Source organism: Mercenaria mercenaria, chromosome 6, assembly GCF_021730395.1.
Source record: "Mercenaria mercenaria strain notata chromosome 6, MADL_Memer_1, whole genome shotgun sequence".
NCBI classification, from domain to species: domain Eukaryota; kingdom Metazoa; phylum Mollusca; class Bivalvia; order Venerida; family Veneridae; genus Mercenaria; species Mercenaria mercenaria.
Genome location: NC_069366.1, coordinates 61189922 through 61216239, shown reverse-complemented (window position 1 = coordinate 61216239; position 26318 = coordinate 61189922). Strand labels below are relative to the sequence as shown.

At 34.9% G+C, this 26318-nt stretch overlaps 1 protein-coding gene across 1 annotated transcript; it reads left to right on the top strand.

Moving 5' to 3' along the window:
* Nucleotides 1-2715: 2715 nt before the first annotated feature.
* On the top strand, nt 2716-24866 carry LOC128557786 (katanin p80 WD40 repeat-containing subunit B1-like). The gene is made up of 9 exons (XM_053546071.1): nt 2716-2845; nt 7356-7480; nt 8320-8370; nt 9356-9639; nt 9862-10017; nt 11251-11327; nt 13473-13547; nt 14057-14173; nt 23979-24866. The coding sequence occupies exons 3-9, from the start codon at nt 8340-8342 to the stop codon at nt 24109-24111; spliced, it is 873 nt and encodes a 290-aa protein (XP_053402046.1). The 5' UTR covers nt 2716-2845; nt 7356-7480; nt 8320-8339; the 3' UTR covers nt 24112-24866.
* Nucleotides 24867-26318: the final 1452 nt, after the last annotated feature.

Below are 26318 nucleotides of genomic sequence, written 5' to 3'. Positions count from 1 at the left end.
GAAGGCCTAGAGCTTAGATATTTCACTTGTAGCATTGCCTAGTGGACCTCTACAAAATTTGTTCAAATCATGATCCCCGGGTCAAATTGACCCCGCCCCATGGGGTTACTTGATTGTACATAGAAAAATCTTCAAAAATTTTCTAAAAATAAACCAGAAGGCCTAGAGCTTAGATATTTGACATGTAGCATTACCTAGTGGACCTCTGCAAAATTTGTTCAAATCTTGACTCCCCAGGGTCAAATTGACTCAGCCCCAGGGGTTACTTGATTGTACATAGGGAAAACTTCATAAATTTGCTAAAAATAAACCAGAAGGCCTAGATCTTAGATATTTGATATGTAACATTGCCTAATAGACTTCTTAAAACTTTGATGAAATCATGATCCCCGGGATAAAATTGGCCCTGCCCCAGGGGTTACTTGATTGTACATCGGAAAATTTTCCAGAAAATTTCTGAAAATCATCAGTTTGACATTTGAAACATGTAGCTCATATTTCTCAGGTGAGCGATCCAGGGTCATCATGACCCTCTTGTTTTATATCCATTGTTCGCACAGGTCCTTGAAAGTCCTTGAATTTGATCCCAAGTCCTTGAAAAGTCCTTGATTTTTTTCTACCAAAAAATCCCCTGAAAAAGTACTTGAATTTTGAAAAAAAGGTGGAAAAGTCCTTAAATTTTGCTAAAAACGGGGGTGCAATCGTATTGTAGGGGAAAAATACAAAAAATAAATAAATCAATCAAAACGAGCGAAAAAACGGTGTAAAATAAAAATACATGCACACCCACGGAGGGAACGCTCGTTGAACACCGTTTCGGTACGGAAGTTCGGTACGGAATAGCGATTTTCACAACGTTAAAATATTATGCGCAAGGTCATTGTAGCGTGACTTATCAACAACAATGAGTGGCCCCAAAAATAAATGTAGTTTCGCCAGTAAATGGCTTACACAGGATGATTATTCATCGTGGTTAAAGGAGTTTAAGTCGGACAAGCATAAGTGTATTTGTACTTTGTGTGATAAGGCAAATGCTATGAGACGAGTGGCGAAAGAAAAACAAGAAGAAGTGAAGTCCCTTGAGGACAAATTGAAAACTAGTCTTGAGAGCTTGAAACACTTATAAGAAACATGTACTAGTATGTATACAGGCAAATATAGCTCATAAAAGGTAATCCCATTGAAGATCTCATAAAGGTTAAGATATGCTATTGTAGCTTATGGAAAATAAAACTGTTCTGTAACTTTTCTTCTATCATAATGCCTTATGAAGATTCTAAATGGTTTTGTAATTTAAGATTTAAAGCGATTAAAATAGTCCTTGAAAATCGATAAAAAGTCCTTGAAAAGTCCTTGAATTTTTTTTGCCAAGTCCTGTATGAACCATGATATCTGATTACCTCCCCCGATTGTAATCAAAATGGATTTATATCAGTAAGTACTTATAGGACTTATTTGAAATTTCATTATTGTCATTAGTTGGACAGAGACAATCAGAGTGGATAACTGTTGACTGATTTTATGTCAAATTACCTCCCTTTATTTCAATTTAAAATGGGTATATCTTCGTAACTAATGAAGATACTGATATGAAATTTCATTTGTGTCAACAGATGGACTTTGACAATCAGTAAAGATACATATTGACTGAATTTATGACAAATTACCTCCCTTTACTTTTTATCTAAATGAATACACCTTAGCAGTTTATAATGAGATTGGTTTGAAACATTATTTATGTCTTCCATGGTAAGAAATAGTTATATTAGATAACTCTTGATTGAACATTTACCGATATGAATACTTGACTAATATATTGTTTTATAGGTTTGTACTCTGTATCGTCTACATGCATATACCAATGCATGATTACCTCCCCTGATTTTAATAAAAATAGATTTATCTAGGTAAATATTTATAGAACTCATTTGAAATGTCATTATTGTCTTTAGTTGGACTTAAGCAATCAGGGTAGATAGCGATGGACAGAGACAATCAGAGTGGATAACTGTTGACTAATTTTATTTCAAATTACCTCCCTTTGTATCAAATTAAAATGGATGTATCTCAGTAACCAATGAAGATACTGATTTGAAATGTCATATGTGCCATCAGATGGACTCGGACAATCATGGTAGGTAACTTTTGACTGAATTTATGACAAATTACTCCCTTTATTTTATGTAAACGAATATATGTCAGCAGTGTCTAATGAGATTGGTTTTAAATGTTATTTAAGTCTTCCAGGGTAAGGAATAGTCATGTTCGTACAAAAATGCAGCATTTGAGCCTAGGACCCTCAAACTTGGTATGGAAATTGACCCTGACTAGGTCAAAAGGGACTGTTACAAGAAAATGTTTATCCTGATAATATTTAATGTGTATGCCTATGTGCTCTATGTCAAAACTTGTTCATATCATTTTGAGCAATGGTACTCAGGTGAGCTATATAGGGCCATCATGGCCCTCTTCTTCATGTCCTTTGAGCTTCAACAGTTAAGTTCTTTAAATCTGATATAAACCACTTGGCGGATCTTTTGTTACACTCATAAATTCTAGTTAATGTTTTGATGCACTTTGGCTCAATCTGTGTTATCACTAAATGGTTTTGACTCAGACTGTTGTCCAACATGATCATCCACATTAGGGGTATTATTCACTCCAATGATAGCTGTGGTTTTCTTAGATTGGTTTTCTTAGATAGACATTATTTCACTATAAAATGTTGAAGAAGTCAAGCTTGCTGCCTCCTATAACAGCTCTGGTTTGTTTATGTTTACAGTAGTCACGGCAGGAGAAGCTTTTTGACAGAAAGACCACCCACACAGTCCAGTAGACAAGCAAGGTAAAATTATTAAAGTTATATCTCTCACTATGGGAAATGTTACTTGTACATGTAGTGAATAAATATATATCAGATTTTGTAGCCTATTACAAATTTCTCCTTCTGTAGAGATTTGTACAGGTTTTACAAAAACTGACTTCATTTTTTTTTCCCCATACAAAGTAATGTACTGGTTGGGAATCATTTTCCGGACAGGACTAGTTTTCGGACACATGTAATATCCGCTATATTTCGTTGTTATTCATGTAATTGTTTCATCTAGACCATTTAGATGTTTGTTCTTCATGACTACAGCAAACCACTATTTTATAAGGCTGTATAATGTTTGGGTTTTTGATGATAACTCACCTGCGTTTATAAAACAACTTTCTGTCTTAACAGGGCATGAAGATAGCATTGCGCATGCGCAGTAGTTCGCACATGCCGAGGTATCAAGTGGGGAAGAAATAAACTACATAATGATTGTCTGCTGATAACATGTTCTACTTTTAATTTAACGCTAAAAGTTACGTAAGATGCAGGGCTGTCGATTTTTGCACTAATTTTATTCTATATCTATTGAAATTATCAAGAATTCGTATAAGACGAAAATCGAGTTTTTAGCTCGACTATTCGAAGAATAGTCTAGCTATTCTACTCACCCTGGCGTCGGCGTCGGCGTCACACCTTGGTTAAGTTTTTGCATGCAAGTACATACAGCCATCAATTAAAGGCATATAGCTTTGAAACTTATTTTTTCTGTTTCTAGGTCAATTACCAACCTCACTGGGTCAAGTCCCATAACTCTGACATGTATTTTGAGCAAATTATGCCCCCTTTTGGACTTAGAAAATTTTGGGTAAAGTTTTACATGCAAGTTACTATCTCCAAAACTAATGCAGATATTGATTTGAAACTTCACATGTGTCTTCGGGGTTATAAAACTAGTTGATAGCAGCAAGTCCCATAACTCTGACCTTCATTTTGGCCAAATTATGCCCCCTTTTGGACTTAGAAAATTCTGGTTAAAGTTTTGCGTGCAAGTACATACAGCTATTTCTAAAAGGCATATAGATTTGAAACTTATTTTTTCTTTTTCTAGATCAATTACCAACCTCACTGGGTCAAGTCCCATAACTCTGACATGTATTTTGAGCAAATTATGCCCCCTTTTAGACTTAGAAAATTTTGGTTAATGTTTTACATGCAAGTTATTATCTCCAAAACTAATGCAGATATTGATTTGAAACTTCACGTGTCTTCGGGGTTGTAAAACTAGTTGATAGCAGCAAGTTCCATAACTCTGACCTTCATTTTGGCCAAATTATGCCCCCTTTTGGACTTAGAAAATCCTGGTTAAAGTTTTGCGTGCAAGTACATACGGCAATTACTAAAAGGCATATAGATTTGAAACTTATTTTTTCTTTTTCTAGATCAATTACCAACCTCACTGGGTCAAGTCCCATAACTCTGGCATGTATTTTGGGCAAATTATGCCCCCTTTTGGACTTTGAAAATTCTGGTTAAAGTTTTACATGCGAGTTTCTATCTCCAAAACTAATTCAGATATTGAATTGAAACTTCACATGTGCCTTCGGGGTTATAAAACTAGTTGATAGCAGCAAGTCCCATAACTGATATGCATTTTGGTCAAATTATGCCCCCTTTTGAACTTAAAACTCTTTTGATATTTAACCTTTTTGGGTAATATTTTCCTGCTTCTGGGACAATATTTCGAATAGTCGAGCTTGGCTGTCTTACGGACAGCTCTTGTTTATAGTCAACCTTGGTTTGCTTTCATAGCTACTATTGAAAGTCGAGTTATGTTTCGTGCGTAATTTTGAAGAGATGAATGATAAAGAAATGTGTAGAAGTAGTTTAATTACTTATTTTGATATCAAATTAAGAACAAAACACTGTCAAAATATTTGTCCGGAAACTGGTTTACCTGACGGGAAAAATAACTCATTTTAGTGACCCCATTTGAGGCCCCATGGAACCAATATTTTACGTCACAACGCGATACTGATTACAACATTGGATGTGGAAGGAGCTGAAGTTTGTGCAGTGTGAGCTTTATTTATGTCAAATATTTATTTAGGGAATAATGGAGCCGAAATATGAAAATGTGTCCGGAAAATGGTTCCCAACCAGTATATGTTTTTGCATTGATTACCGTATTTTCCGGACAATAGGCGGCTGCACCGTATTGGCCGCAGCCGTATATTTTAACTATATCACAAATGAAATTTAACGTATAGGCCGCTCCGACATATTGGCCGCAGCCTACACACCACTATGCGGCGAACATAGCCATGTCGTATGAAGACTATCCTTGATAAATGGACATTGAAATCGGTTGTTTTTACAGGTAATCACACTTGTTAATCCGTCAAATACAGTGAACCATTAAGTCCGACTGTAAGTTTCTTGAGCTGTTTTCAAAGGCCCTCTCGGCAGTATTGTCCATTCTTTACATTTTACATGATTTGATCGGCTTTCAAAATGCAAGCGAAAAATTAAAACCGTTGCATAGGCCGCATGAAAGGCCCATTAAGAAAAAAATAAATTGTCGTATAGGCCGCTTCAACACATAGCACCCCTAAAAATTTCACTTTTTTAAACGTATAGGCCACGGCCTATTGTCCGGAAAATACGGTATGTTAAAAACAGTTTAACATCAGTTAATTGACATTTGCTTTACCATTAGATGAAATTCTTAGTAAGTGAGGAAGTATTTTTCTCAATTTAGACTGGAATCGGGGATATGCATTATACATGAGTGCACATTATTTAAGAAATAATTTATAGCAAAAGTGTGCTTTAACACTATTTATGCACGATGGGTGGTTATAAGTCGGGCGTAATAATTTCACGAGGGCACAGCCCTCGTGAAATTATTTGGACGATGTATTACCACCCGAGTGCATAAATAGTGTTAAAACACGCTTGTGCTATAAATTATTTTGATTCTACTATGCCCTTAATCTAAACGCTTCGGAAATTTGCCGGTTTGTCGGTTTTGGACCGATTTTTGACTTTTCAGACCAAAATCGGTCCCGTAAAAATGGAGAAAAGTATAAATTTCGGTCTGAAATCTCAATACACGATCACCTGCCAAGGAGGAAATTGTTGGTAGCACCCTCAGATAATCAATAAACGTGTCAAACGGTCTGATTGTCACCTTGATAATCGTTCCGTAATTAGCATGTGACGCGATCAGTGCTCGCACGGCACATCTTTTTATGTTTGCAGATAGCCGACAGCAATGTATTAAGCAATTTTGACTGGTTTTCAAATGTTTCTGACTGGATCCAAATGCTTTCGACGGGGATCCATTTCTTTTATTTAGAATCAGACGGATGGTTTATTTCAAAAGGCTATGATAAATCACGGGTCAAAAAACAAACGGTCACTGCATTTTAATAATGAGACATCACACGGGAAACTGATATAAATAGTTTCTTTTTTTTTAATTATTTGATTTGTAAAAATTAAATGATTCATTTGTTGGGCCACTAGTTAAAACAAGTACAGAAAATCGTCTTTGCAACCCGACTATACACAAAAAAGAGAAAAAAAAAGGACTAGCAAACAGAATGATAAAGAAAACCGGAGTGACACTGTTTATCAAATCGGTCTTTTAAAAAACGTTTCACAATGAAATTTTGTTTACATCAGAAGAGAAAATACAACTTTTTAAAAATGTATCTGTAGTTGAAGTACAACGCCAGTTAAACGAAATATCCGCGGCCAACCCGCGTGACCTTTTGGTACTACACATGCGGGAAATTCGATCTCAACGTTCACATAACGTACATATTCGGTCCGCAACAGAGTATTCTTAAAAATACTGAGGATGTTTGGCAAAGAATATGTCACTTTGACGCATTGTATTTTATAAAATTCCATAAAAGAATGAGGAAATATCACAAAGTATCAATCTGCCGTGAATACGGTACCGAAGTCACGTGCGTTGGCTTTAAGACTAGTTAAGTACACCGTGTCAGTGCCTCGGAAATTTTATCCCTGCAAGTATTTTATCGAAAAAAAAAAAACATTGAAATTTAAACAAAGTAACAATCACATATAAAACTGACTAACTGTCTTCATTGAATGGTAACTCACGGTGACCGGTAACTCATTCTTAATGCATGACATGCTTATTTCTTTGCTCTATCACGTTTTACAAATATGGTATATTGGTAATATGGTGGGCGGGGTAGCGCCGATGTCATTATATTCGTTTCGGACCGATTGAATTCTCAAAATTTCCGGAGCCCTGTAGACTAAAACAGTAGATAAAATATAGAAGCACTCTTTCTTGGTCACAACAAAAAATTTGACGTCATCGCACGTAAACGTGACGTCATTCTAGCGTAAGAGTGTTTTAACAGAGACAAGCATATTAGAATTATGGATATTGATGGGTAAGTAACCCATCACTGGAGCAATAGCCTATGTATAACGAACATAATTCAGGTTTTACAGGAGTGTAAGTACAGAAAGGTTACACTGTATTGTTTTTCAGTGTACCGAAAGAAGATGAGAATGAACCAACGAGTACCAGTCCGGACCAGGAAGATAGAGAATCTGTAGCTGATATACGAGACCCTGAAGACTTTAAAGAAATATTCCAACCTAAACATAGAATAGGTGAGAGAATAAAGCACATATTCCCAACAGAGTACTGTAAAATCATTTTCTGTCAGGGGCATGTAATTCTGTGTATATTTGGTAAAATCAGCTGTAATAGTAAACGTTAACTGTGTAATCACTTTAAGTAGACCATACCTGTTAACTTGGTAGAACGAGCACAACTCTAAGAATTGAGAACACAATTTCTTTCCCCATGTGAGATGTATTTTAGCAGTTATGCTTTGACTGAAGACAGTAAGTCTGAAATCAAGCGTTCTCCACCTCTGAAGTATGTAGAGAATTTGTCAGTTTCTTACGGAAATCAAGACAAAATGCTGGATCACTGGTTAGGTAGACTGACCAACATTGTATAACTGCAATACTTGCTCTTGAAATTCTTTTTCAAATTAAACTAGGCATTAAAAAATGTGCAAAACTTGTATTCTGCTTTAAAATGCTGTGGCAAAAGGATGAAATGAAATGGTGAACTGTCATGACTGTTCAGATTTTGAGAATTTAATGCATTTAAAATTTCTCTCATAGTTTACCTGTATAATATTAATATTTTTAAATATCAACAGTATGAAAACACAGTATGTCTCAATAAATCTGTATAAAAATTAGCTGAAAATCATATTGCCCAGTATCCATTACTTAATGAACACTGTCTTTTGCTGAGTATACTTAGTGAAAAAAATGCACTTGGAAGGCTTTGACAAAACAAAATCTTTTGTTAGAAAAGAGAGTAGATCTTTTCAAAAGTTGAATTAGAAGCATTTTGTTTAAGAAAAACAGTGTAGGAAGAATTTGAAAACTTATAATTCTGTACTCATAAAATGATTTTTGTTTGTTAACAGATAGATCACCAACTAGAAAGATGGAACCATTCCAACCTCCAAGTGATGATGGTAAGTAATCACCTTCGTACAGATATCTCTGGTTTGTGGGTTTGGAAATTAAGTCTGTGCATTGTGGGATTTCGAAATAATTTGACTAAAATTTAACACCATAACAAAACACAGGACACACAGTCGTATCATTGCAGAGACATGTATATTTTCTATCGATTGTAAAATTGCAAAAAAATTTCTAAGTGTTCCTCTATCAGGCAATTAAAAGTGTGTTTTGTACAGGCCTTGAATATTCCTTGAAAATAAAAAAAAACACAGAAAGCTGGCACAAGTACTTGAATGAAGAAAACTGCTTAAATTTGACTCAAAACTTTGTAAAATGTTCTTTCAGCAACTTGCTGTGTGGAAAGAATAAATTAAAATACCAAAAAAGGAAGATACTTTGAAAGAAAACATGGTATTTGGTCACTAATAGATCTGGTATGCACAAGTAGCAGTCTATGACAGCATATTATCACAATTTACAGAGTTAAATTCCCAGTATAACACTGTTTTTGGAAGATTTTAAAGGGTGATATTGACAAAAGTTGTCCTTGAGAATTGAATAGCACTTGAATTTTGTCTCAGATGTTGAGTATGGACCATGGAAAGCCTTGTATGGCTGATTGAGTTAAAAAAAAAAAGACCGACAGCATGTCTGCTGCATTGCACAGACAAGTTTTTCTTCTATTTTATATGGTCATTTGAGAGACTTTAAGACATTTCCTCCTCATCAATATTTTCCAGTAACTCATCTTGCCAGAAGTACAGCTGAGCAGATAAAGGGACATCATTTCTTTCTGTATGTTTCTCTTTCTCTCCCTTTTCCATTCTTTGTTGATATCCCAATATTTAATTATTATAGAGATACAGTGTGTGTGTGTGTGTATTTTCATGTAGTTTAAAACATATGTCACTGATCCCATTGTCTAATATTCCATTTTGAAGATAGAGGTTGTGAAATAGGAACTGATTTCTAAGTTGTGTATATTTCTTCAATCAGAGCCTGTTAAACAACCAGCACCAAAAGCCAAACCAGCAACCACTCAAGCAAAGACAACCAAGCGTGAGCTTCCACAGACACGCCAGCCGGATCCACCAGCACCAAGGCAACAGCAACCACCACGACAGCCTGAGCCAGCACGGCAACCAGACCCAACACCAAGGGTACCGGAACAGGATATGAGAGCGAAACCTTCTAAACAAACAGTTCATGTGCCTCCAACACGACGGCAGCCATCACCACCACCAGGGGACGGAGGTGTAAATCCTGAAGACTTTTTACCTGTGAGTAAATATTAATGATTTCACAGTGTATCATTTGAATATTAATGCGTGGATTTACAATTTAAAAAATTGAAATAAATGAGAATTTTATTTCTTTGTTGCAATTAAATTCCATTTATAAATATGTCCAACAAATTGGCAAAATCTAATCTCCTGCTTAATGTTTATAATTTCTTTGTATTTATAAACCAAAGCTAAACCATAAGTTTCTTTATTTTACAGCCTGAAGTTGCAAACCAAGGGCAAGCTCAGAATCTGTCGGAAGATGCAAGCTTAGACATGATAGTCAAGGGCCATAACACCATGTTATCTGTATTGTCAAGTAGGAGTAAAAGTTTACAAACAGTTAGGGTCATGTGGACTTCAGGAAATACCAAAGTAAGTTACTGGCTTCAGTAGATTTGGCTTAAGAAGTTACTTTTGGATCCAGTCTGCTGATACAAATTCTTTGTATTGACAGGTTGTCAAAATGTATATATTACACCCAAAAAGAAACATATATAGTAGAATCAATTAACTTGGTTTAAAATTGGGATAGAAAAAAAAGTCCTTGTGTGTTTACACCAAAATGTTGATTCATAGCTTAATATTTTGAGCTAATGTGATGATCTGTTAGTGATGATCTGACTGTCCTATGAATATTCTGCAGTATACTGAAAATTTAACCCATAACACTGTAAAACTAAATATCAAACCATATAGAGATACATGTTAAGCAGATTTATTTTCAGCAGTTTGAAATTTAGGAAGTCCTTTTATATGTGTGTGATAGAGTAAACTAAAACAAGGTGATCCAGTGAGGCTTAATAGGCAGAATTTATTAATAAAGATACCCTTCAGACTATCAAATATGGCTTACGGAAGGTCGGTGGTTCTACCCACGTGCCCGCTTGTGATGAAAATATGCATGGAGGGGCACTTTGGGTCTTCCTCCACAAGCAAAGCTGGGAAGTCGCCATATGACGTATAATTGTGTTGGTCCAACGTTAAACCAAACAAAAAGGAAAAAAAAAACCTATCAAATATGTAGAAAAACTTTGAAAGAAGCTATTCTCAGAAATTCAGAGAATTCTTAGTGAAATGGAAATTGCCTCATTTCATAAAAGGTCCACTTTCTTAAATGCATTGCAGGCTTTTCAAGATGTTACAGAAAATCTGATAATTGTTGTTAAACTAAAGGGCAGCCCCTTTAAGTCTGTTTGTTCTATATTTCAGACTGCTATAGATTCAGCAATAAGTCTGTTTGTTTTATATTTCAGACTGCTATAGATTCAGCAATAAGTATGTTTGTTTTATATTTCAGACTGCTATAGATTCAGCAATAAGTCTGTTTGTTTTATATTTCAGACTGCTATAGATTCAGCAATAAGTATGTTTGTTTTATATTTCAGACTGCTATAGATTCAGCAATAAGTCTGTTTGTTTTATATTTCAGACTGCTATAGATTCAGCAATAAGTCTGTTTGTTTTATATTTCAGACTGCTATAGATTCAGCAATAAGTCTGTTTGTTTTATATTTCAGACTGCTATAGATTCAGCAATAAGTCTGTTTGTTTTATATTTCAGACTGCTATAGATTCAGCAATAAGTCTGTTTGTTTTATATTTCAGACTGCTATAGATTCAGCAATAAGTATGAATGACAAAGGTGTGATAGTTGACGTTCTTAATGTTCTTAATGCCAAATCGTAAGTATAGAATAAAGTGTTGGTACTCTGCTTTCCATTTGTTTACTAAAATACAGCAGTTTATTACATGCTCATTTTGTAAACTTGGTTAAATTGTAGTGTAACAATAATGTCAATATTTTTATGCTGGCCAAAGGGGAGCATATAGTTACCGCTTTGTCCGTTCGTCTGTCACACTTACGTGCGGAGAACAACTTTAAAAGTGATTACTGCATTTGATTGAAACTTCAAATAATTATTAAGGCCATTGAGACAAAGTGCAATGTCAAAAAATCATGACTGTACCTTACCTAGTTATGTCTCCCACCACACAGTGGTGTGGGAGACATATTGATTTCTCAGTCTGTCTGTGTGTCTGTCTGTCACAAAGCTTGTCCGCACTCTAAGTCGAACATTTCTCATCCGATTTTCACCAAACTTAAACAAAATGTTTTTGACTATAAGACCTCGGCCAGGTTCGATAACTAGCCAAATCTGTCTAGGCATATTGGAGTTATGGCCCTTGAATTACCAAAAATCGGCCTTTTTACTCTTGTCCGCACTCTAAGTCGAACATTTCTCATCCGATCTTCACCAAAATTGAACAAAATGTGTTTGACTATGAGACCTCGGCCAAGTTCGATAACTAGCCAAATCGGTCCAAGCATTTTGGAGTTACGGCCCTTGAATTACCGAAAAATCAGCCTTTTTACTCTTGTCCGCTCTCTAAGTCAAACATTTCTCATCCGATCTTCACCAAACTTGAACAAAATGTGTTTGACCATAAGACCTCAGCCAAGGTCGATAAGTAGCCAAATCCACACAGGAACTTTTGAATTATGGCCCTTGAATTACTGATTGGATCCACTCGTCCAGACCATCTAATTGGATCCACTCGTCAAAACCATCTAAAGAAATAGACATTTTTCATAGGGGCAGTTGCGGGAGACATGCGCTTTTCTCAAAAGCATCTCTAGTTTTTGAATGATCTCCCCTTATTATACAAAATAAGGCTTGTCCGGGAATTACTTGAGGTTTCTAATAAATTATTCCCTCTATTTGGATAAGCACATGCATTGGAGAGCATCATTTGGTTTAACCAATTGTTTGTCAAATTTCCTGTCATGTGCATGTTATTTTCATGTAAATCGTCATGTTAAAAAATTCATTTACAATTTATGTTTTCAATTTTGCTTTGGCTTTAAGAAAAATTATATCATTTATGTAATAGTAATAAGAATAGAAATGTATGTAATAAAAAGATGATTATCTTTGCATCAAGAAATATGCAACGTTCTTTTGCGGAATAATATTGCAATCCTTAAACCACACAATTTTTCCTCTGCAGTACTTGTTCATACATGTCAATACAGCAATAATAATCTGTGAAAATTATATCTTGCTAACTCACTGCTGTAATAGTAGATTTATAGCCAGTGTTCCCACTGTCATTTAAAGTTGGGGGGTGAAAACAGAGTTTGTCTTGTTTACTTGAACTTTAGTACTCAGTCACTAAGAGATATATAACAGCTGTCTCCAAAACAGGGGGTGCAAAGTACTTTTCAAGGGGTGAAACCCCCCATTTGTCATCAGTGTTCACTTAAAGAAACACATTCCAATCCAGTTCCAATCCAGTTAAGGGGGCCTCCTTAGCTGAGTGGTCAAGGTTTAGGATACTAAATCACTTACCTCTCACCTATGTAAATTCAAGCTACAAAAGGCATTCCTTCTGGAAGGTTAGAGGTTCTTACGAACTTACTGCCGTGCAAGAGGGGCAGATGTGATCTTCCTCCAATTTGAAAAGCTGGAGAGTAGCTGTATGACCTATACTGGACGAGCTAGTTATAGCAGTACAACATACATGTGTGTGCAAAGTTTTATTACAATCTGTGCGTATTTGATAACGACAGAGTATAGTGAAAAACCAGCATGTTATTGTCATAAATTTAAATATTGAGACTAAAACATTGTCGATTATGGGTCCTGTTCCACAGGTGATTTAATGAAAGCTTCAGGCTCCACCACAAGATGAAATAAATTCATTAAACTAAACCAAAAATGTAACAGTTTTAAGTTTTAACAAGTTTAAAAATCTGAATTTTTCTGTTCACAAGCCCTTATGAGCTTATGTCTTAAATTCGAGAGTTCATTTTGCCTATATTTCAGTGGGTTATGGAATCTGGATATATCTGCCAGTTTACTACCACATATAAGAGATCTGATTGCACATAAATACGAGGAGTAAGTATAAATATTAGGAGTTTATAGTCAATTTAATTAAATATAACTAGATATCCTAAATGGTATGTTAACACTACTTGAAATATCCTGTAATGATGGCTATTTTTAAGGTATCTAGCACATCACCTTGTGCAGATGAGGTGAGACCTTACTGTGCAGTATGAAAATAAAAAGATAATTTTTGGCAAATATTGTTAACTGATGTTTAAGCTGAATTGTTTTATACTATTTTGTAAACCAAATCATTGGAAAAGGCTTCTAAAAGAGACTTACTGGATGTGTCTGATGTGTACCTCTACAAGGATTGAATTCTGATGTCGTTGTCATTGACATCGATTTACATTGACGTTCTTTCTATCTTCATGTTTATTTTGTACCTGGAGGTAAGTTAATTTAGAGGAATGTTTATAATGAATAAAAGTGACTTGTAATGCATTGTAGTTTTGACTACTTTTAATACATATATAAGTCAGATTGTTCTAATTCATGTTTTTGTTACTGTGTATCAGGTATGTAATGATTGCCTGCGAGTCATTGAAGATAATACTGAAGAACTTTGGGCCTCTGATCAAAGCCAACCTTACTGCACCACCAAGCTATGGTGTGGATCTCTCTAGAGAAGAAAGGTAAATAATGCTTTCCCTATTAATATTTATGTTAAGGAAGTGGACCCGTAAAGTATTCTTGGCGTGCGACTTCAGCATTCTCTGGTACAACAGAAAGCCAGGTGCTCATATGAGCTACATTACTGGCTGAAGAATGAGAAAGTGCTATACAAGAATTCTTAATTGCACATTAATTACCGTTATTAAAGGTCGACTACCAGTAACAAGTTCAGTTTTGTAACAAGACCAAGCATCTGTGTGAATGTTACGAAGGGTGCTGACTTGGAATCATTTGTTTCAGCACCACTTTATTGTGTGTTCAGAACCAAACAAGTTCATCCATGTGAAGAGTCTATTCATCTGCATGGTGCAAGTTCACTGGTTCTACCAGTTTCCAGAGCTTGTGCCGAGGGCTCTGAAAATTATTGAAAACAAGTATCTTGTAGGTTGAGCTGCTTAAAACTTCCACTCGTCCAGATGCAGTGTGTACCCATCCTGCTAATCACTAAAGGGAAATGCTATTAAGCTGTATTATTCAGAATACATCAGTTTTAAATTCCTATAAAAACCGTACATACTGGAATCATAGACTATCAAGCATCCAGCTAACATGAAAATACTCTGGTAAGGTAACAGAACAGGATGGATTTTAGAGTTGCAAAACTGTAAATCAGCCCTCATTTCGATCATTGTCGATGTTCCCACTTTTAAGTGCCTCTGTTTTCATAGATTTTTTTTTTTTATTTTTGGTGCAGAATAGTATTGTTTATGCAGGACAAGTAATATTGAAAACTCCACTCCCTCAGAGCCTATATCTATTAGTATTTACAAGCAAATGAGTGGGTTTGTCTAATTCTGCCTGTACTAGTTCCAGAAGGAAGAGCAGCTGTCTTTCTCAACCATTAAATCTAGAAATTTGTCATTGGACATATAATGTCCATGTAAATAAAAACATACAAACAATAAAATGAAGACAAAAGGGGTTCATAGTATAAAGTTGATTTTGAGAATCAGTCTTGGAACTCTTACTGGACTAGTAGCTGTGGAGTACAACCCTGAAATTGTCCAATAAAAAGGTAGTATTCTGTGTCTGGTTTTATAATCTTAGCCTGCCCTAACCTGTCAGTGTTAATTGGACATTTTATTAGAATTTTCTTAGTTTTGTTGAAACTTATGCTTACATATTTAAGTTTTATAGCAGAATATTTTATTGTAAAATGAAACGTTTTAATGGAATCTCAGTGTTTGTTTTTACATAACTGTAATACTTTAATTTACTATGTATTTTAAAAACAATTAAATCTGCTTAAAAATGTGTTGTCAAAGGAAGGATTACAATTACTCTTAAGAATTCCTTTTCTGATTTTTATTGCTTTGTTCTGATTATATATTTTATGTCAGCCTCTGCATCCTTTCCTTCAACTCAATTTTTTTTATCCATCGCAAAAGGCAGAGTGGTATTGTTTAGGCATTGTCCATCAGGCTGTCATTGCGAAATTTAAATAGCTTATAATAGAAATGCTTATAATACATTTGCTGATGTTGTATTATCCCCCTTGACTAGTTATTCCCATAGAATTGTTGGGAAAACTTGAAAATGCTTATAATTCATGGTTTTTTTAGCTCATCTGTCACGTAGTGACCTCCCTTCATTTCAAATTAAAATTGGTATATCTCCGTAATTAATGAAGATACTGATCTGAAATTTCATTTATGCCATCAGATGGACTTGGACAATCTGTGAAGATACATATTGACTGAATTCATGACAAATTACCTCCCTTTATCTTTTATGTAAATGAATATACCTAGCAGCTTCTAATGAGATTGGTTTGAAACAATATTTATGTCTTCCATGGTAAGAAATTTCTACTTCTACTTACTTCTCTAATATAAAGACTTGTACTCTGTATCTTCTACATGCATATACCAATGCATGATTACCTCCCCTGATTTTAATAAAAATGGTTTTATCTCAGTAAGTATTTATAGGACTTATTGTCATTAGTTGGATTGAGACAATCAGGGTAGATAACTATGGACTGATTTTATGTCAAATTACCTCCCTTTGTTTCAAATTAAAATGGGTGTATCTCAGTAACCAATGAAGATACTGATTTGAAATGTCATTTATGCCATCAGATGGACTCGGACAATCAGGGTAGATAACTTTTGACTGAATTTATGAAAAATTACCTCCCTTTATTTTATGTAAATGAATATACCTCAGCAGCATCTAATGAGATTGGTTTTAAATGTTATTTAAGTCTTCCAGGGTAAGGAATAGCCGTGCTAGTACAAAAATGCAGCATTTGAGGGCCCTTGGTATGGAGATTGGCTGTGACTAGTATGTGACCCATAGGTCAAAAGGGACTGTTACAAGAAAATATTTATCCTGATGATATTTAATGTGTATGCCTATAAAATCTATGTCAAAACTTGATCTTATCATTAAGAGCAATGGTACTCAGATGAGCGATATAGGGCCATCATGGCCCTCTTGTTCGTGAAACTTAATATAAATATAGATCACTGTATTGGGCAGAGGTTTTCCATTTGATTTTGTAAAAGAGAGAAACCAACAAACAATTGCATGGTCCTTTTGTACATAACTTGTGTATGTCTGGAAATAAGATATTTTTTCAAGAAAATTTCCTCTCATTCACAAAACAATTTAATTTGGCAGGAGATAAAAATTCACTGAGTTTTATTGTTTTGCTTGAGATTTAAACTAAGATATGTAGGGATATATAGGATGTATTTTTATTTTAATGGCTGGTTATAAAGTAAGCTTGCCACATGCTGAAACAAACAAATTTGATCATATGAGATCTTTTTCTGTTTGGTGTAAGAGGTCGCTCTGAAGTGTGATATATGTTACATCATCAGCACTGAACATCGTGAACAATGTCTATATCAGAGCCTTAGTCCTGATACCATATTCATCAACATCAAATTCCGGAATACTGCAGCTGTAAAATGCATAGTTTAAGTTTTCTTTATGCTCAGTTATTTTCAGATAAGCACTAATGACAAAGAAACTTAAATGTGACTCCAGTGTGACGAAGAGGTCAGCAGATTCTCTCTTCTACATATATTGAGCATAAAGTTATAGAAAAATGAATGTCTTATGATCTTAGTTCTAAGTTTCAGGCCTTAACAATTGATGAATACAGGTTCTAACAGGTTGAATTAGCATTGTCACATGTGTGAAGTTTAAGGCAGTGTACCTGAACAGACAGTCACCATTTTCAGTTTGATTATATAGTCTCTGTATGCAATATCAGCATTCTCTGGTTGATACAAAAAATCAGTTTTCTGTTCTGGCCGAAGGATTCCGAAATAGGATACAAGAATTCGAAATTGAACGGAAATTGCTGATAGTCATTATGTGTCCATTACCTTAATTATGATATTCAAAAATCAAGTTTAGTGACCTGGCAGCTTCACAGTAAGAACTAGTGTTTGTTAGTACCATGTATAAAAGAAACTGTCATAATGATAACTGGGACATTGAACCAAGTATCTTAAATTATGCCTGATGCGAAACAAAACATAAGTTTTGCTACATCTGTTGACCACCACTCACAAGTTAATGTTCACTAAAAATTGGCAAAATGGAGATGTAATTACCACCGTGTTTGAATATTAAACAAGGCAATACGGTATTATCACACATTTAGTATCTAGCTTTCATAGCTATATACAAATAGAATTTTTAGGGGGTTTATTTAACAGTTTAAATATAAAATTTATCAGATGGGTAAAAGTATCATCTGCACTTTACATGACAAGTATTTAACTGTTTCTGTTAAACACAGTGTGTGAGTGTAGCATAAAATGATCAGGTAGATTTTACCATAAACAGCCATTTACCATCTTGTTTGTTGAACTTCATAGCAGGTGAAACCCTTATAATGGCATTTTAAAGCTGCATACCTTCAGATAAATGTTGATTTTTTAGCTCACCTGAGCCAAAGGCTCAGGGTGAGCTATTGTGACCGCGCAATGTCCGTCGTGCGGTGTGCGTCGTCAGTGTGTCCGTCAAAATCTTCTTGTACAAAACTGCATGGCCTAGGGCTTTGATATTTAGTATGTAGCATCATCTAGTGGTCCTCTACCAAAATTGTTCAAATTATCCCCCTAGGGTCAAATATGGCCCCGCCCCGGGGGTCACATGGTTTATATAGAGTTATATAGGGAAAACTTTGAAAATCTTCTTGTACTACACCACACAGCCTAGGGCTTTGATATTTAGTATGTAGCATCATCTAGTGGTCCTCTACCAAAATCTTTCAAATTATCGCCCTAGGGTCAAATGTGGCCCTGCCCCGGGGGTCACATGATTTATATAGACTTATATAGGGAAAACTTTGAAAATCTTCTTGTGCTAAACCATACGGCCTAGGGCTTTGATATTTGGTATGTAGCATCATCTAGTGGTCCTCTACCAAAATTATTCAAATTATCCCCTTAGGGTCAAATATGGCCCCGCCCCGGGGGTCACATGGTTTATATAGACTTATATAGGGAAAACTTTGAAAATCTTCTTGTACTAAACCACACGGCCTAGGGCTTTGATATTTGGTTTGTAACATCATCTAGTGTTCCTCTACCAAAATTGTTCAAATTATCCCTCTAGGGTCAAATATGGCCCCGCCCCGGGGGTCCCAAGTTTTACATAGACTTTTATATGAAAAAAAGTTTAAAAATCTTCTTGTCTGAAACCACAACACTTAGACCTTTGACATTTGGTTTGTAGCATTGTCTAATGGTCCTCAACCAAAGTTTTTCAAATTGTACCCCTGGGGTGAAAAGAGGCCCTGCCGTGGGGGTCCTAAGTTTTATATAGACTTATATAGGAAAAAAACTTTAAAAATCTTCTTGTCTGAAACTATATGACCTATGCTTTTGATATTTGGCATGATGCATTGTCTAGTAGTCCTCTACCAAAATCTTTCAAATTATGTCCCTGGGGTTAAAAGAGGCCCCGCCCTGGGGTCACTTAGTTACTATGTGAGTTATATAGGAAAAAAATACTTAAAAAATCATTTGATCCTATTTCCAAGACTGTTTAATTATAATTACCTGATGACCCCAAGTAATATGATGTCACTTGACTGTGACTTTGACCTACTGACCTACTTTCTTGTTTTTTAAGATACAGCCTTGAAATTTTGATGACATACACAGTTTTGCACACCAATCATAAAACTGAATTTCATTGACCATGAATGTAACCTACTGACTTTCTTAATATTTTATTATCAGTTTGATCTTTGAAACATGTAGCTCATATTACTCAGGTGAGCGATCCAGGGTCATCATGACCCTCTTGTTTTAGAATTTATTAAAGTTTTTCTTTACAAGAGAGGAAAAAAAGTTATTTGGTACCTTTATAAACTTTTTATCTACAGTAACTCCTTTAGTCAATAGCTTGAATGTGTAGAAAACTCAAAAGCATTGGTCACACTATTGAAATTTGATAAAAATGTAAGGAATTTAGCTTTGTATTGTAATTATACAGTAAAATATCTGTTTAAACAATACTGGTTTATCATTTCCGATATCAAGTATCAATTATTAGGTGGGTTTTTTTTTGAAGTTAATATGGTAACATCACCTTTCAGATATGATTGTAGGGAGTGTTCTAAATTAGCTGTGTACAACCAATTGTTTTGGAGTGAATTTTTTGTGTGGTTAAAGGTATATCATATGAACTCATTTGTCCTCTACCACTGATTCATGTGAGGAAGATGTCAGTTATTTGTGAATTCAGAATCACAAAACAGGTTAACTAACAAGCATGACACAACTGAAAATAAAAATGAAATACGGAACACTTTACAGTGGTTTTTTTTGTGGTTTTTTTTAGCTCACCTGTCACATAGTGACAGGATGAGCTTTTGTGATCGCCCGTCGTCCGTCCGTCCGTCCGTCCGTCGGTCGTCCGTGCACAATTTCTTGTCTGCACGATAGTGGTTTCATTTATGATTTCATTTTAACCAAACTTGCACACAACTTGTATCACCATAAGATCACGGTTCCTTTCTTGAACTGGCCAGATCCCATTATCGGTTCCAGAGTTATGGCCCCTGAAAGGGCAAAAATTAGCTATTTTGACCTTGTCTGCACAATAGCAGCTTTATTTATGATTTGATTTTTTACCAAACTTGCACACAACTTGTATCACCGTAAGATCTTGGTTCCTTTCTTGAACTGGCCAGATCTCATTATGGGTTCCAAAGTTATGGCCCCTGAAAGGGCCAAAATTAGTTATTTTGACCTTGTCTGCACAATAGCAGCTTCATTTATGATTTGAATTTAATCAAACTTGCACACAACTTGTATCACCACAAGATCTTGGTTCCTTTCTTGAACTGGCCAGATTCCATTATGGGTTCCAGAGTTATGGCCCCTGATAGGGCCAGAATGAGCTATTTTGACCTTGCCTGCACAATAGCAGCTTCATTTATGATTTGATTTTAATCAAACTTGCAACCAACTTGTATCACCACAAGATCATGGTTCCTTTCTTGAACTGGCCAGATTCCATAATGGGTTCCAACGTTATGGCCCCTTAAAGGTCCAAAATTGGCTATTTTGGCTTTTGCAGCCATATTGAGACTTCATTATGGTTAAATTTGATACAAACTTCCAAAATATCTTCAACAACAATAAATCTTGGATTCCATGACAAATCAGATCCATTCGTAGGTTCCAGAGTTATTTTATATCTGATTACCTCCCCTGATTGTAATCAAAATGGATTTATATCAGTAAGTACTTATAGGACTTATTTGAAATTTCATTATTGTCATTAGTTGGACTGAGCCAATCAGGGTAGATAACTATGGACTGATTTTATGTCAAGTTACCTCCCTTTATTTCAAATTAGAATGGTTATAATTATCTCCGTAACTAATGAAGATACTGATCTGAAATTTCATTTATGTCAACAGATTTATTTGGCAGATCCTTCTTTTGTTTGCTTACAATAATATTTTTTTTTAATTACTTCCTTTTTACGTTACTATAAATAGCTTATTTTTAGTAACTTTTTTATTATTGGCCATAGGGAAAAACCGAAACCACTTTTCTGTGGTACAACATGGATGGTACCTCCAATTTTTAGGTGTATTTTGACATATCTTTACCTTGTAAGAATTTTTTTTTTCTTTTTGGTTAAATTTCTTCCCTTTGTTGTTCCTGTCCTTTGGACTTAGATATTTTTTCTGAGGACCTTTTTGTTCTCAAGTGCAATGATAACAGGTGAGCAATATAGGGCCATCATGGCCCTCTTGTTTTTTTTTCAAAACAAGGGACGCAAAACATCATCATCTCATTTATGTCTGAATGTGAAAGTTGTGTCCCTTTGTCAAGAAACATTTACAGCTGATGTGAATTGTGTACGAGGAAAAACGTTAATTGAACTTTGCATATGAAGTTGTGCATCTGAGGTTTGGTAAGTGATTTCACTTACTAAGACTAGAAATGATTATTCATTTTAGAAGTATGCATAAAGGGCCTCAATATATCAGTCATATATCCAAAACTTTTAGACCTAGAGTCACGGAACTTAATAGGAAAAATTATGTAAAAAAAAATTTAGTTTTGCATTGCCAACAAGTACCATGTGACTATACAGTGACATTTAATGGGCACCAATATCCTATGGACACAAAAGTAGTCATTTTTGAAGTCAACAGCTTAAAAATATACATTTCTGTATTAACTTTAAAACTGTTTTAAGTTGTGCCTCATAATATTCAGTTTGCAACAAATTTATTTTATGATATCTTTGAAATTCAATGAGAGTTTTGAAATATAGCCCAAAGCAGTTGTATAATTGTATAATTTAAAAGATTTTCCTGGTTCATTAAACTTTTTATTGTCACCTTAATTTACCCTATTAGTATAAACAAATATAGCTAAGAACATGGAAATTAATTTGAAGAGTGTCTTGCATTTAAAATTATTGGACGAAGTAAACTTGTATCGTAGTCAGTCCCACATAATTTTTATGTCTCCTAAACACACTGTGGTGGGAGATATATTGATTTACTCCTGTCTGTCACATATCTTGTCCGCACTTTTAAGTCAAACATTTCTCATGCGATCTTCACCAAACTTGAATTAATATCCTAGTCAGCCCAGGCATGTCGGAATTATTGCCCTAAAATTACCAAAAATCGCTGCCAGTATCCGCACTTTAAATAATTGGGAAATTTTGTCTACACTCTTAAGTCGAATATTTCTCATCCTGTCTTCACTAACCTTGAACTAATTGTGTTTGCCAGTAAGCCCTCGGCCAAGTTCAATAACTAGCCTAATCGTCCCAGGCATTTCGGAACTATGGCCCTTGAATTACCAAAAATCGCTGCCAGTATCTGCACTTTAAGTCATTGGTGCATGGTTGATTCGGATACATGCAACTATTCAGATGATTAGGCAGTTGTGGGAGACATGCGCTTTTCTTAAAAGCACCTCTAGTTATTATAGGTATTGAAAAATACTTGTGATATTAGGCTGTCTGTATAATATAACCTTGAAATATAGTTTGTATAATTCGCGTAATATGAGCTGTAGATCTCCATACAGCTGCCTTTAAAAAAAATAGTAGCTTATTTGGTTTACAATTATAAAAAAAAATATGGTCATTTACCTGATCCAGTATTTCTTAGTTTGCTTTTAATTTGGTGGGTTTTGATGATAATTTCTTTAAACAATTTTCTATCAAAAACCAAATATCTGAATTTCATAAGGTACAGCAGAAGCTTCATGATACTGTCTTTTGCTGAATCTAAATTAGGCACCCGAGCGGTAAGTCAGTCTGGAATTCACCATATGACTGCTACCGATATTATTAGTTACGCTATAATTATATTTTAAAAAATGGCATTTAGGCAAAGATATGCTTTGGTTCTGTTGAAAAATGTCATTCAAAACAAGTTTAGCTATGATCCTGGTGAAATATGGCATAAAACTTGAGCTGTGTTATACCATGATCCTGTTGGCAATGGTATTTTATGATTTAAGCAGTGTTACACTGATCCTGTTGACAATGGTATTTTATAATTTAAGCTGTGTTATACCATGATTCTTTTGACAATGGTATTTTATGATTTAAGCTGTGTTACACTGATCTTGTTGACAATGGTATTTTATGATTTAAGCTGTGTTACACTGATCCTGTTGACAATGGTATTTTATAATTTAAGCTGTGTTATACCATGGTCCTTTTGACAATGGTATTTTATGATTTAAGCTGTGTTACACTGATCTTGTTGACAATGGTATTTTATGATTTAAGCTGTGTTACACTGATCTTGTTGACAATGGTATTTTATTATTTAAGCTGTGTTACACTGATCCTGTTGACAATGGTATGTTATAATTTAAGCTGTGTTACACTGATCCTGTTGGAAAAATGGCAGTTAAGCTGTGTTTTACCATGATCCTGTTGAAAAAATGGCAGTTAAGCTGTGTTTTATCATGATCCTGTAGAAAAAATGGCAGTTAAGCTGTGTTGTACTGTGATCCTGTTAAAAATGGCATTTACACAGTGTTATAGTGTAATTATTGAAAACGTGGCACTATAGTCAAGTTAAACTGTGATCATGTTTATACAAAAATGTCATTCAAGCCATAAAAAAAATTGAGAAACTGTCGAAAAATAGCATTAAGCCAATGGTAAACAAAAAATAATATGTCTAACTTGTGAAAGGTTTTATGCAAATTTGCACAAACAAACATGCTCAACTGAGCAACTTAGCTGTAGTCTTATTTCATATCCTAATATTGGAAATATGTTTCTCCATTCCAGGTACAGAAAATGCAATGGATGTTATAAACATTTAATGGACATTCGAACTGTTGTCGACAAAAAATCATCGATATCAGGGAAAGTTGGACATACTTTTAGACAGCTTCAAATTTTACTAGGATCTTTAGATTGAACGCTCGTATTTCTCTTTCGTCTTTACCAGCTTAGGCTACATTGTCTCGATGGCATTAGAATTGATCTGTCTTGTGAAGGAATTTATAGATGTGCAGTGCGGATTTTCATGTTCTAATGAAAAACGGTTGAAATGGCTGTGTGATATATATTATACAGGGTGGATTTTGACAGCTGCTTCTGAGGAAATTATATGCAATAAAATATTGTGATATAACTGTATTCTATAATTCTAGTGCTAAATATATACAAGGTGTTAAGTGTCACTGGAATGTGATAAAAACCTTTAAGTAAATAACCAAGTTATATAAAAAAGATGTGATAAATATAACCTGTAAAAGATGGAAATAAGTACCGGGTATTAATAGAGGAAATTTAAACTGGTTTCGGTGTAAAGATTGTCAAGATATGAGTATTGCTAAAGGAGGACATTCTTTTCCTGTAGTCATCAAAAGTGTTTTATATATTGATACTGGCAGTTTCAGCGCTATTCTCAATAGTACTGTTTTTATTGATCAGCACTTGTATGAAGTCTATCTGAAATAGGCCGAGTTACAACATTGGACCACAGTTAACTCTTTTTTTCAAATTGCTATGAATAACAACGTTGGGCCACAGTAAAGTTTGTTTTCAAATGCTATGAATTACAACATTGGGCACATTTAACTGTTTTTAAATTGCTATGAATTTCAGCATAAGGCCTCAGTTAACTCTGTTTTCATAGTGCTATGAATTAAAACATTGGGCCACAGTTAACTCTGTTCTCAAATTGCTATGAATTACAACATTGGGCCACAGTTAACTCTGTTTTTAAATTGCTATGAATTGCAACATCAGGCACATTTAGCTCAGTTTTCAAATTGCTGTGAATTACAACATTTGGCGACAGTTAACTCTGTTTTTAAATTGCTATGAATTGCAACATTGGGCCACAGTTAACTGTTTTTAAATTGCTGTGAATTACAACATTGGGCCACAGTAAAGTTTGTTTTCAAATTGCTATGAATTACAACATTGGGCACATTTAACTGCTTTCAAATTGCTATGAATTTCAGCATTAGGCCTCAGTTAACTCTGTTTTCATAGTGCTATGAATTAAAACATAGAGCCACAGTTAACTCTGTTTTCAAATTTCTATGAATTACAACATTGGGCCACAGTTAACTCTGTTTTTAAATTGCTATGAATTACAACATTGGGAACATTTAACTCTGTTTTCAAATTGCTATGAATTACAACATTGGGCCACAGTTAACTCTGTTTTTAAATTGCTATGAATTGCAACATTGGGCACATTTAACTCTGTTTTCAAGTTGCTTTGAATTTCAATATTGGGCCACAGTTAACTCTGTTTTCAAATTGCTATGAATTACAACATTGGGCCACAGTTAACTCTGTTTTCATAGTGCTTTGAATTGCAACATTGGGCACATTTAACTATGTTTTCAAAGTGCTTTGAATTTCAACATTGGGCCACAGTTAACTCTGTTTCCAAATTGCTATGAATTACAACATTGGGTCAGCGTCACCTCTGCTGGATGACTGAACATTTGTGACACTGTGAATAGCAACTTTAGAACAATTTTTAACAACATTGTGAATCACTTTTAATTGCAGTTTACTGCACTTTAAGCACTATGAATAGCCACTGTAGGTAACTGCTTCGCTTATATATCTACCTTTATATCACTGAGTTACAGCTGTGGATCACTGAATTACAGCTGTGGGCCACTGAATTACAGCTGTGGATCACTGAATTACAGCTGTGGATCACTGAATTACAGCTGTGGATCACAGTTACAGTTGTGGCTCACTGAATTACAGCTGTGGACCACTGAATTGCATCTTTGGACCACTGAATTACAGCTGTAATTACTGCTAACTCTGTGTAAGGATCACTGTCTGAATCACTGCTAACAGCAATTTATAACACTATGAATTACACACGTGAAACACAGTTCCCTTTGCCTTAAGATCAAATGAATAATAGATTGATCACATTTATTTTTATTTTTTTATCCTTGAATTATAATTGTCAGTCACTTACAATACTGCTTGAGATCCGTTGCAACTGCGGATAAATTTTAACTCTGTTTTTCAGCTCAACAATTCATTACAACAGTGGATCACTGTTCATTCTGTCTTTGGAGCACTATATACTGTATAATGGTTCACTGAAATCTGAACGCTAAGTACTGACTTAGATTA

What these genes read in the sequence shown, in the direction of transcription:
- LOC128557786 (XM_053546071.1), top strand. Translation starts at nt 8,340, where the DNA reads ATGGAACCATTCCAACCTCCAAGTGATGATG. An exon ending in CCAACCTCCAAGTGATGATG is followed by an intron (nt 8,371 to 9,355) that starts GTAAGTAATCAC and finishes TTCTTCAATCAG; the next exon opens with AGCCTGTTAAACAACCAGCA. An exon ending in ATCCTGAAGACTTTTTACCT is followed by an intron (nt 9,640 to 9,861) that starts GTGAGTAAATAT and finishes TTTATTTTACAG; the next exon opens with CCTGAAGTTGCAAACCAAGG.